The sequence below is a fragment of the Cyrtonyx montezumae genome, unplaced genomic scaffold, assembly GCF_038088225.1.
Source record: "Cyrtonyx montezumae isolate F1298 unplaced genomic scaffold, pur_monq_1.0 scaffold_12, whole genome shotgun sequence".
Taxonomy (NCBI): Eukaryota; Metazoa; Chordata; class Aves; order Galliformes; family Odontophoridae; genus Cyrtonyx; species Cyrtonyx montezumae.
Genome location: NW_027071848.1, coordinates 7,435,363 through 7,447,787, shown reverse-complemented (window position 1 = coordinate 7,447,787; position 12,425 = coordinate 7,435,363). Strand labels below are relative to the sequence as shown.

At 39.3% G+C, this 12,425-nt stretch overlaps 1 protein-coding gene across 3 annotated transcripts in view; it reads right to left on the bottom strand.

The window, feature by feature from the left end:
* Positions 1 to 12,425, bottom strand: part of FAT3 (FAT atypical cadherin 3) — a 313,352-nt gene that overhangs the window by 91,742 nt on the left and 209,185 nt on the right. For 2 of the 3 annotated variants that reach the window (XM_065729981.1, XM_065729982.1), the window contains exons 4-5: positions 11,086 to 11,400; positions 8,870 to 9,080 (exon numbers count right to left, since the gene is read on the bottom strand). In XM_065729981.1, the coding sequence (XP_065586053.1) occupies positions 8,870 to 9,080; positions 11,086 to 11,400 (526 nt within the window). Of the gene's footprint in view, positions 1 to 8,386; positions 8,456 to 8,869; positions 9,081 to 11,085; positions 11,401 to 12,425 lie in introns of all 3 variants that reach the window. The other variant, XM_065729980.1, reaches the window with a different exon arrangement.

Below are 12,425 nucleotides of genomic sequence, written 5' to 3'. Positions count from 1 at the left end.
CTGGCAGCAAAGGTCACATTCTACTAGTCTTTTAGGAATTATTTAAATAGATCTGACAGGATACACATCATGAATTCCTTTCCATTAAAAAAAACCCTCACAAAGCACTGTTCTGATACTAATATCCCCTTACGCTGTCACACACTGAATGATGCAGCAGTGAAAAAGCCCTCCTGAGTCTTCGGTAAAAGAAAAAAAGAAAAAAAAGAAAATATCTATTAAAAACTAAGAGAGAGACAAATAATTTGAGATTAAAGGGCTACAGGATTTCTGAGCCACAGCTACAATTTACACATTAGAACTGTTCACCGTGTTCAGAAGTAAGGAGCACACTCCCTACTGCTAAGCTGCTTCTTTCCCATTCCACTGCAAAGCAAAATTTATCATGAGTCTGAAATTTTCGGAGTTTGGGGACAGGGAGAGGTGGAATGTAACACTGCTGACCAATGAACTCTTAAGGTGTATGCATCACATAGCAACGCAGTGCTGCTAGCTATGGACTGACAGCCCAGTTCTACAAAGTGGAAAAAGGCTTTCAGATCCCACTGGCTAAGAAACTTGCATTGCAGCTCCTCGGATCTCTTGGCATTAGATCTGCAGGTAGTAAGACGTCCATTCCACTGATATAATTCTTGTACAAGATGAATATATAAAAATATACATGATCAATTGTTGCATTATTACAAAACAGCTCTCATTTTAAGGCTGGGGACAGAGAAGCAGAGGGGACAGTTTTCCTTCCTCTACCATCAAGTCCTGCATCTGCATGGTGTGCTGATCCACAGCCAGGACAATTAGTCATGCATTTGGTGAGGGGAGAAAGGTGTGGGCTTTCCAAGAAGCTGCAGATATAGGGGGATCTCTGCAGCTGAACAAGATGAAATTGTAGTCCCTGAATTCCATAACACAGAGAAATTCTCATTCCTCTCTTTCTTTGGCACAAGTTGCTGCAAAGAAAGTGGAAGGTGGAAGAAGCACTGCTTTGTCCTGATCTGCCTGGGAGTGCAAGAAGAAAGAGGGAGAAGGAATATAAGAACAAGTGATCTATGCAAAGCAAAGGAAGAGCTGGTGAACTTCTGCCCTTTGAATAAAATCCAAACATGATCATTTCAGACTTGACATCAGGCTTCCCTGTGCTGAATATATGTGCATACATATTTATAGCTCTGAGCCTAACAGATGCTGTTGTGGTTCTCCAGGAAAACACTGACACTGGATCTGCTGTGATTTATGAGGATAGAAACATTGCTTATTCCCTAACCTCCTTCTGCAAGCCCAAATTGCCTACTTTTTTCTCAATTGATATATATATTTAACACTATTTGACACTAGAAGGAAAATGTAATTGTTCTTGACATTTAAGCAATACCAAGGTATGTGGACATTGATCATACACTCAGGTTTTCTTTCTTCTTCTTTTTTTTTTTTTTCTTTTTTAAAGTTTGCAAGAAAAAGATGCCAGCTCTCAAGTAAAGTTTTAAATTGATTTACTTGAGAAAAACTGAACCATGAAAACCAACACTGAATAAAGCTTCCTTTGAAGAAGTGAATTTCAGATTCTTGCGAGGAAATCTCAGCTGAAACGAAGCTAGCCTTGGGACAGTAGGCACTTCACAAAGAGGATGTTTCATACTGATAACCATGAAAACAAAGTGAAAGCCTATACTTCAAGATGCTTAATAATCATCCTAATGAGCAGTCAAAAATTATATGCTATCAACTGGCATGCACATCCAAAGAAACCCTGCCTTTAGAAATTCCAAGAAGGAAAAGAGGAGGATTAATAATCAAGGTTTTAAATTCCCTTCCTCTGCTGGATTATTGCAGGTTTTGCAGGGCAACACACATCTGTGTTGCAAATAACCCAATCTCTGAAGATATTTTCACTAAATGCACAATACTCTTCCCATAAATTATGAATTGAATACAGCATAATAGGTGCTTTTTATATGGCATATACATCTCCCAGATCACTCTAATCACAAGCAAATAAATCTTGGTCGCCAACCACCTTACTCTGGCCTACACTTGTAACAGACTAGGCAATGCACTTTAATCCATATTGATTCATTCTCTATTAAGCAATGCAGAAACTGCATCAAACACTGAGACAGAGATGAGGAAAAGAACTCGTGTGAGATTTGTGGCTATGATCTCTTCCGGAGTAAAATCCTGATTTATTCTTTATTCAGCCTGGTACATTTCAACAGACCATGGTTAGCCACTGACAGTGAAGAAGTCAGGGCTTGAATTTCTGGGAAGAAGTTCTCATCTTGCCTGGGATACTGGTTCTTCTCCTCATCTAAACTACTAAATGTGGTCTAGAAACACTCATATGAAAGCTGAGAAGCCTTCATATGCCCTCACAACAGCATCTCAGATAATGAATGCCTCTAAATTACTCAAGAATTATTACTGAATTTGGTATAAATGTAGGCTCACAGGCTAAAAGAACCAATATGTAAAGTCTACCTCAAGCCTATTGTGAAGCCCCCAGCAGAATTATCTTTGAAAGATGGGTACAGAGAAAAAGGAGCTGTATAAAAACAAACAAGACTTTTCTATAAAAAGCTTGTGGAGTTGAACTAATCTGGGAACTCCACTTGAAGCAACTTCCTTCCAAAGGGTGCTCACATGGAAGACGGAGGTGTGAGTCTGGAGCTAGTGAGAAATGAGGAGGTGGCAGCTTCACACATTTCTGGGGTACCTGAATTTTCAAAATCATGCTGCTGTGTAACTCCAAATCAATTTGAAGCAAGTTTATTTGCATTGGTGTAAACTTCAGCAGTATGGGTTTCAATAATGTTACTATTGGCCAGTTCACATTTTCCTCAATCACAGTCTTGGGATGGAAGTGGTATAAGGATTCCATTTTGTAGTATGTGGTACATGCTTTTCTTTCCACTGTCTCATAAAACCTGCTTTTGGATACAAGATATGTATAAGCTGTCCTTGCTGATGTGCTCAAAACTGCATTAGGAAAGAATTAATTCAAATGAAGGCAAAGCACTTTAAGATCCTTGGTCACTTTGGAACAGATAACGATAAAGAAGGCAAGTTAACTGAAATGGCAAAGGGGCTATTCAGGTTGACCTAAGAAAGCATTTTGACACTGAATGGCCAAAGGGAGATGTGAATTAACTGTTGTCTGCAGTACTATTGCCAGCTAAGATGTGATGTTGGTACATTAAAGTAAAGACTTCCCTTACAATACCATGACAAACAGAAACCCTAAGGTTGGGAAAAGTCCCATCTAGTTCCAGTGCCATCCTTGGGTGAAAATACACATTGTGTTTGGATGATATAAATTAACCCAGAAAGTGTTCTGCCTGTCTAATTGACTGTTAAGACCCCAAAAGACAGCTATTGCAGATATTTATGTCTTCACTTTGGACATCTAAAGTGAAATGAAATGATTTCCAGCCTTACTTTCTTGAGACTGAACTTTATGCTCCTCAATAAACTGCGGAAGCATTAAATTTCCATAACCAGGAGATTTTTACGCTATCTGAAAGCATGTTGTCATTTATATAGCATTTTCCAATATAACTTTAGCCAACTCCAGATGTTCTCAAACTTGGGATGGCTGCAGAAACAGCCTTTGGTACAAAAGTTATTATTTGCTGACCCTTGCTATAGCTTCACGATTTTCACAGCCCTGATTCTCAGCCTGAGAGATGCCATAGTATGGGCAAAAAGGTGGTCTCAAGAAGTGGAATCTGATTCAACAATCCACACTGTGCTCTTATAGAGTAGCACTGATTACATTTTCTGAATCTAGAGTGTCACCTGATTTCTTATCTCATTTCTTAGCTTTATAGTCACTATGAACCTACTTTTCTTCTGTAAAAAAACCCCAAAAAACTGCAAGATAGAAATAACAATTTTCCTTTTATAAAAAGAGATGGATAAGAAAAAATGGTATACAATCTTACTGATGAGCAAGAGTGGATCTTCTGATATAAAGCTTAGCACATCTGGTGTAACGGCCAGGACAAGAAAAGCCTTCTGAGCTGTTAAAAGGGATTTCTTGACATCAACTGGCAAATTTGCCCAAGGCAAGATACAGCGCAAATATATTTCTGTCCTTTTTGAATTCCAGAATATGTTTCATTTTCATGCATAATCTGCTTGTATTTTGATTATTGTATTTGCTGCAAGCAACTGTGTTTTCTTGTAGCACTCTTTCTAGATGGAGTTCGTTTCTGGTAGGATGCTGAGCCTATTTATGTTCCTCCTAGCTGTTGATATGCAGTTTTAGACAGCATTATCCTGCTGTGAGAAACCACTTTCTCCTCTGAGTTGAAAAGATACCTGCAAATCTGGAGGACTTGCAGGCACAAGTCCCATCTAAGGGCCTCTTCCCCTCTCTTCCAGTGGAATGATCCAAAAGAGTGGGATTGAATATATACCTAAGGAATGTCTGCTGACTGTGAACATGCAGAATTGTTGGGTCTCAGACGTCAAGACAAATTACAGTGAATTCTACAGGACTTCTTGAAACCAAGACTCTTCTTTCACTGGCAGATAGGAAAGAACATTGAAGCTACATGTTCAAACTTTAAAAAGCCAGAATATATTGAGATCTTCACACAAGTGTCATTTGGCTTGCCATGATGGAAGAGTGGAGGCAAAGAGAAATACAAGAGACAATGTAATTCAGAGAAAATCGCTCCAGAACAGATTTTCTCAGAGCAGAAGGAATTCTTACTTGTCCTGCCCCATAGTAAACTAACAACACCAAGGACAGTGATGATGAATTGGACCAATTGCTACAATTCTTCTTTGCTCAGAGCAGAGAATCAGAGGAAAATACAGAAAGCAAATTCATCCTGACTCTCAAGAACAAGTCTAAAGTGCATCAAGGGTTTACAGGAAAAAAAACCAAGGGCCAGATTTCAAATGTTTCTGTTTGCTAAAATACTAAATAAACTTACTGATTGCCTCAAGAAAAATTAATTCAACTACAAACTTTTGATAACCATGCCATAATATATATTAGTAACATAAAATGCAAAGATGTATTCTTTTATATAATATATCATGCTCAGAAGAATAAAATACTGCAGAATGCAAATTTTCAGAAAGATAAAGCTATTGCAAGGAGAGTCAAAGCTTTGGGTTGCTGCTAAGAAGCTGAAGGTACGGGCAAAAAAAAAAGCAGAAAAGAAATCAGAAGGTATTTTAGTTAGTTCTCAGAGGAGATAATTCAAAGGAGGCTAAGGACATACACAATTTTGATATGAATGAACATTTGCAGAACTGTGAATTATATGGACAATTAATTAAAATTATTAGCTCTTAAAGTAATTGTCATTTAAGCACCCTTGATAAAAGAGTCTGGACGTACTTTAAAGTTTGGCTGGGGGAAGAAGGAACAATGGAGGCATTTTGTAGAATTAGAGAGATGTTGTGCAACATGCTATGTAAGCAAAAACCAGCACCATGCAGCTTAGCTCCAATGGTCAAAGTAATCATCACACCATTCCCACCACTAACAAAGGAAGGAAAAGACAGAGGGCATAATTTACCTGTAAGACATAAATATCTTGTGACTTATTTTTGGAGCTTCTTTTATCATTCTTTTATCTTTTCTCATAAAATAGTGAATAAACTTAACACAACTGAAACAACCTGCATTCATGTCTTTCATACTGTGAGATCTGCATGAACTGAGAATGGCGTTGAATGCATTCTGAAAACAGAAATCAGGTGTGACATCTCAATCATTCCCAAAAAAACAAATAACCATCTAGGTTCTCTCCCTGTCTGGTCTGTGGAGGGAAGATGATCTCCCTGCCTGGAAGGCACCTTCCTCTATCTTAGATTAGCTCAGGAGCTGAAGTAGTTATTTTAGGAGCATACACTGTAGGTGCAAATTACATGCTGAAGTTAGGCTGACAGCAGCCTAGAAAGATTAATCTTCAGCCACCCTTTCCTCTTGAGCTCAAAGAAAGTGTAAATTATGCACAAAAAAGGTCCTCTGGAATTCCAAATCACATTCAGTGTGAAAAGGTCATACAAATAAAGGTCAACCTGCAAACTCTGTATTAAACCATGCCACTAGATAAGCCTTCATGGCTTCTGTTGACATTAGTGTGAACTGTGCACAGAGATCCAAAATTACAAAACACCAAATGGAGAAGGTTCAAGTCTAGGCTTGACAGCAGCACTAAAATCCTCTGTTGCATCAGCACTCCTGAACAGCTTTCTACAACTACCTTCTAACCTATATCTTTCATGGGACTTCTTGGCACTAGACACAAGTCCTAGTATCACAGAACAGTTTGGTTTGGAAGAGGCCTCCAAGTCCAACCAGTTTCTACCTGCTGCTGTGGGCAAGGACACCACCTTGCCTGGGCTCCATCCAACCTGGCCTTGAGCACCTCCAGGGATGGGGCCAGTGAAAAATTCCTCATGTTCCCACAAAAGAAAAGTATCAACATCTCATTTTCTTACATGCTGGTATTGCAAAACAAGAAGTGTTCCTGATACCAACAATGACTGAAGGCAGCAACGTTAACCCAAATGTGAAACACTGTCTGCAATCCTCTCAGAATGGACTTTATCCTTGCAGCCTCTGTGCTGAGTGCCTGAACAGCCTTCATGCCTGAGGTTGCTGGCTGTTCCTACTGAAGAAGTAGGAAATGTTGCTAATGCAGCTGATAATAACAGCAGTGATATTTAATGACAACATTCATATGGTAACAGTACTGAACTGGATGGCTGGGGTCATTGACTTCTCATTAAGTCTAGGGGAACTCTGTGTCCTTGACCCTGTAAAGAAACCATTAGGATTGTCTGAATAGCCAAAATCTTCCAGACCATTTTGAACTATTTTAGCCATAAAGGTTACATTCATTGACAAAATTAAAGGCTTAAAGTTCAGAATGTCCTCCCTATCATCTCTGTTTGGGAGGAAAACACAAAATGTTATTACGAGGTGTTGCTAGATTGCAAATGAGACTAACAACGTAAAAGAAGGCAGCTGAAGAATGGGGGCTTCTCTCGGTGCTTAACACAGGCAGCATTTTAATGAGAGTTGGTGAATTCACTGAGGAAAAGACCAAAAGGTGTGGAGGGCAGCAAAAGGTTCAAATGGGAAAAAAATTGTCAATAATGTCAATAAACACAGACTTCTCCTGGGAGGAAAGTTAGGGTCAGCAAGGAAGAAAAAGGGAATGTAAACATTAGCTAATAAATTGTATGTAGCATACTGAAATAGCCAAGGGAGTGGAAGGGAAGCAGTGGGAAACATATGTTGCCCTTCCCCAGAGGCTAGCAGGAACCCCGGAACATGATAATAGCTTTGGGTTTAATTTTAATGCGGTTGGCACCTGAAACCTTGATACAAATTCAAAGAGGAAATGCAGCTGCTTCTGTCTTTCATCTGCACAAACTGGTAATAAAAGGTGGATGAAAATGACTCTGACAGAGCCTTTCTCTTGCGGTCCCTGCCCTTCCTGTTGGCTAAACCCATCCACAAATAGCTGTGCAGAAATGGAAGCTGGGCTCAATCCCTGTAAACAGAGAACGCTGATGCATCCTTTCTGCTAAGTCTGTGGCAAAGGCTTTTGTTTCTCTAATCTTTCATACTGTGTTTGCTTTATAACCCTTCATTTAAATAACACCACTTCGAGCAGATGCAGTGTTTGACATCCAAAGGTACACAAACACTACCTACAAGTATTGGCAAATACTAAAATAGTGCAGCAACTTTGCAGGGCTGTTGTGCTGCTGGGGAAAGCCTCAGTTTGGAGATTTTAAATGAGTTATTTTAAATGACATAACTGAACTGGCAGAAGAAGTAGGGAAGCAATGCTTAGGAATATCGATTCCTGTTTCCCTGTGGCAACCAAGCGAGAACTTCTATTCCGTGTCTTTCTGGTAGCTACATCCTTAACTACATTTCCCTGTGATTTTAATAACACTGCTTCCATGGCTTCTCCTCCTCTTTTCTAAGTTTTCCTCCCCCTGTTTCTGTAAGCAATTTTCCGTGTGGCAATTTTGTGGTTGAAATCTCACATCAAAACGCATTTCTCTTTTTCAGCTTGCATTCAAGACAAACTTTTGGTGGCTCCATTTGTAACCCATATGTCGATGCATCCCATTCTGTTTCACAGTTAAATGGATGGCACTGGACTGTGAAAAGTTGGAATTCATTATTTGTGATAAACTGCGGAAAATCCGTGAATAAAATGATAATAATTGGACACAAATACGGTAAAAGCTGTCATAGAAAGAAACACAGCACATCCATGTGTCACATTGCATCCTGTCACAGGCACTTATGAAAGATGTAATATAAATTGTCTCAAAGAACTTGCAAAAATAAAAGGCAGCCTGGATAGTTGTATTTTAGCAAATGTGTTTGCACTAAGGGTACCTTCTGTTGAACAGTTCTGCCCACAAGCTGTCTGTAGAATATAGAACATCTCTCGAGCATGCTTGCCACCTTGAAGCAGGGCAGTCGGAAGCAGAAAAAAAAGAACAGAATGCAGAAAAAAAGGTGAAGAAAGAGAGAAATGAGGGACAGCAAGTCTAAGTACCATAAATACATTTAGAAATGAGATTAGCAAAGTATGACAATAGAATTTAAATGACAGACAACATTAAGATTGCAGTAAATAACATACTATGAAAAAAAACAATTCAGCCATACAGCGCTTTTTTCAGCTTAGCTAAGGAGTCATAACAAAAGCAGGAAAATTATTATTATTATTATCACCACGTATAAATAGCATTTTCATTTCAGCTTTAAAAAAGTGGTTTTAATTTTGGGGGGACCATTCATGGTTAGTTGTCTTACTCTCAAAACCCCACATCCACACGCATGGCTTCTTCTCTATGATACCGGTCCCCCACTTACCCACAATGTCAAACCACAGAGGAATGTTGGATGGCTGCACAGAGACCACCCCAACTATTTCTGTCACTTTGTCACTTTCCATGACGGTGAAGTTGTAGAAGGGCTCATCGAAAGTCAGAGGCACGGGTGAGGGCGTGGGCTTTTTGATCCACTCGATATGGAGGCGAGCAGTTGAAGATTTCTGAGGCCGGCCATTGTCCACTGCTTTTATCTGTAAAGAAAACAGCACCCAGACTGAGCACTCCAGCTTGGTATTTCAGATCTACTTCTATAACAAGAAGATACCTTTTTCTAAATTGGCGTTTCCAATCCTTTTTGTAAAGCTCAAGTAAACAAGAGGGAGATAAGTGCTTATTTCACAGTTCTCAATCTTTTTCAATTACATTTTGACTTTTCATTGAAAATTCTGATTTCAAATAGAAATATTTTGACTTAGAACTGCTGATGGGAGGCCTTTGGGAGATACATTCCATGTAGAGATCCTCCTCTCCAAGATGATCTGGGGCAACCTGTTTCAGTGCCTCACCACTCTCGGTGTAAAACATTTTTTCCTTATGTCTAACCTAAATCTACCCTCTTTGAGCTTGAAACCATTTCCCCTTTTTCTATCATCACAGATTCTAGTAAAGAGACTGTCTCCTTCTTTAATGTAGCTCACCTTAAAATACTGAAAGGCTGCTATCAGGTCACCTCATTGTCTTATCTAGGCAGCACAGCCCCAGCTCTCTCAGCCTGTCCTCCTAGGAGAAATGTTCCATCCCTTGGAGCATTTTTGTGGCCCTTCTCCGGACACACTCCAACAGGTCTATGTCTTTTCCTTTTATTACTTAAATCAGCATTTTTAATGCAGAGTCAAATATGTTCCAGATCCTTTCCTCCATTTTTCCAAGCAAATAAAATTCACAGTTTCTCCGTATCTAATGTTCTTGCTTTCTCTTCTCAGTTGTGTTTGCTAAAATTGCACAGCTTGGTTCTAGTTCTTTATATTCCAATGTATGCTAGAGGAATGGAAAGACTCAGTATTTGCCTGACATGCTTTATGGTTTTAGCAGAGACAAGAGAAAATGACCAGTGTAAAACTGAGGGATAAGACAGGGCTGAAAGTAGGTTACAAAATGGGTGCTTCAATGAATAACATCTATGCCCTAGGAGTGTGAAAGATTTTTCTTTTAAAACTAAAGTAAATGCTTCTGGCTATATAGAACCACTGGTGTATAAAAGTGCTGTTACTACGCCTGTTAAAAATGGGAAATATTTTCCTGAAATACCATAGCCTATTTCTTTCTGTGGAAATGTGTTAAGTGGGCTTGGTGCTAATGCTTGTCATCCTGCTCCGCTCAGCAAGGCCCTCAGGGGAAAGAAGCTGAGGTAGAAGACCTGCAGCTGTTACATTACAAAGAGGGCCAGACCCCAGACTTCCATCTCTGCACAGTGAAAATCACGCACCCAATGGGTGCTGACCTCTGAGAATCTGAATATCTCTCAATGTTTTGATACCTACACTTTTATTTCCCTGTCATAGTATCCACCCCTATGAAGGTCTCCCAGTAGAGAACTGTAAATGACATGGGTCTGACTGTGGAACTCTGACAACTTTCTGTCCCCTATTTTCTACAGTTTTAATGAGCTCTTTATACACAACTTCAGCTTACTTCTGTAGACAAACAGTACACACACAAGCCCAGTACTTCTTTATGTTATCAACAACATCATCTTCTTGTCTTTGATCTTGTCTACATAGTTTAATTGAAATTGCTGCCATACTTAAACCCAAAAGCACAATTTCATACAGAAACCTGGTACTCCCCTGACACTTCCATACATGAATAATGAAAGTATGGTTCCATGAGGGCAAGCAGTTGTGTCCACAAAAAAGCTGAACATCCAGCTGTAGCTTTATTAGCCCAGTTCAACATTATGTAATTTTGTAAGCACACAAGCTTTTCATCTTCAGTTTCGTGTGTTTGAGAGAATGACTCCTGTCAACAATCTGCAAGCTAATTCTGAACAGTCTGAGAATAATTCAGCATGTGCAATAGCCTGAAACTCTCAGAATCTACTTTTGCTCGTAGTTTTACGTAAGAGGTTTCTTAATACATTCAGATCTTACACATAAATCACAGATTAAACAGAGTCATGTATCACTCTACATACAACAACATCTGTTTTTAAAGTCAGTCACGTATGGATTTGTATGTTGACAGAAGCACATTTACCGTTAAGATGTCGTAGCTCCCTGCTGTGAACTGCTTTCTGGAAGATACCATCCCTGTTTTGGGATCAATGAAAAATTTCCCATCATCGTTTCCATCCACAATGCTGTACGAGATTTCTGCATTAGGGCCTTCATCTTTGTCAAAAGCAAAAGCTCTGTAGATTGGCTCCCCTCTTTTCTTACGGTCCCTCTCTGGCAACTTGATTTGATAGACTTTTTCTGGAAACTGGGGTTTGTTGTCATTTTCATCCAGAACCTGGACCACCACCCAGACCGAGGACTGCTTGGGAGACATGCCTCCATCTGAGACGGTCACCTGAAAAACAGCAGCAGCAAAGGCATTGCTCTGAGCAGGTAAAGCAGAACTTGGTCAGATGGTGTAGCAAAACGTAAAGAAACAGCCCTCCCTCTCCAAACCTAACCTGTGGTTCACAAAGTCTTCTGAGTGATAAATAATACCCAACACATGCCAGCTATAGGCATGCGGAGTGTGGAACTATAACGTGCCCACAATGGAATCGAGAAGACTTTTCCTTTTGAGATGAATGCAGAACAGGTATGTTGTGGATGAGGAATCTGTTCCTCAAAAAATGGAAATGCTTTAATTGCAAATTATGCAGCTCAGAAGAAGACTGAACTGGAATTAAGCAATTAAGCAGCATCCTTGCTTTTTTTTTTTTTTCAGACATATTTTAAAGTTTCTTCAGTCACACAATTAAGAATTTGCTCTTAAATCATAGAAGAACTTCTGTCACTTCTTTCCATTAATTATTTGGGATTTCTTAAACAATGACAAGATTTTGTGCTGGTTCTTCTCATTCATTACCTGAGATTTGACAGCTCAATAATTCTAAAACTCCTTTATATGTTTTTAAGGGGCATAGAGAGGCACAGAGTAAAAACAATTTGCTGCATTGTTAAAAAGTGCACTGTACTGGCACAAATACACAAGAAATAAAATCTCTGAAAGTTAATTAGTGATTCAGCTGCAATTCACACAGAATTACTAATAATTTTCAGTTGGAAACAGTGTTTAAAAGAAAGGATCCAAGATCAAAAAGGGCTCTAGAGCTTCAATAATATGCCTTCAAAATGCAAGCAATCCATTTCAAACTACTCTCTAGAAAGTTCGACTGCATTTCCTAAAGAAAAAAGGCAGAAAGTTATTTCTGTTTGCACATAAGTTCAGAATTCACTTTCAGCTATGTATGCTAATGAGAAATTCCACAGTAGTTACTTGTGACAGAGAGACAAGACATCCCATCCAGTTGCTTGGCTTGTATCTATCCCTGCACACTGATTGCACTGCTGCTTAACTGCTCCGTGCTTTATTCTCCTTAA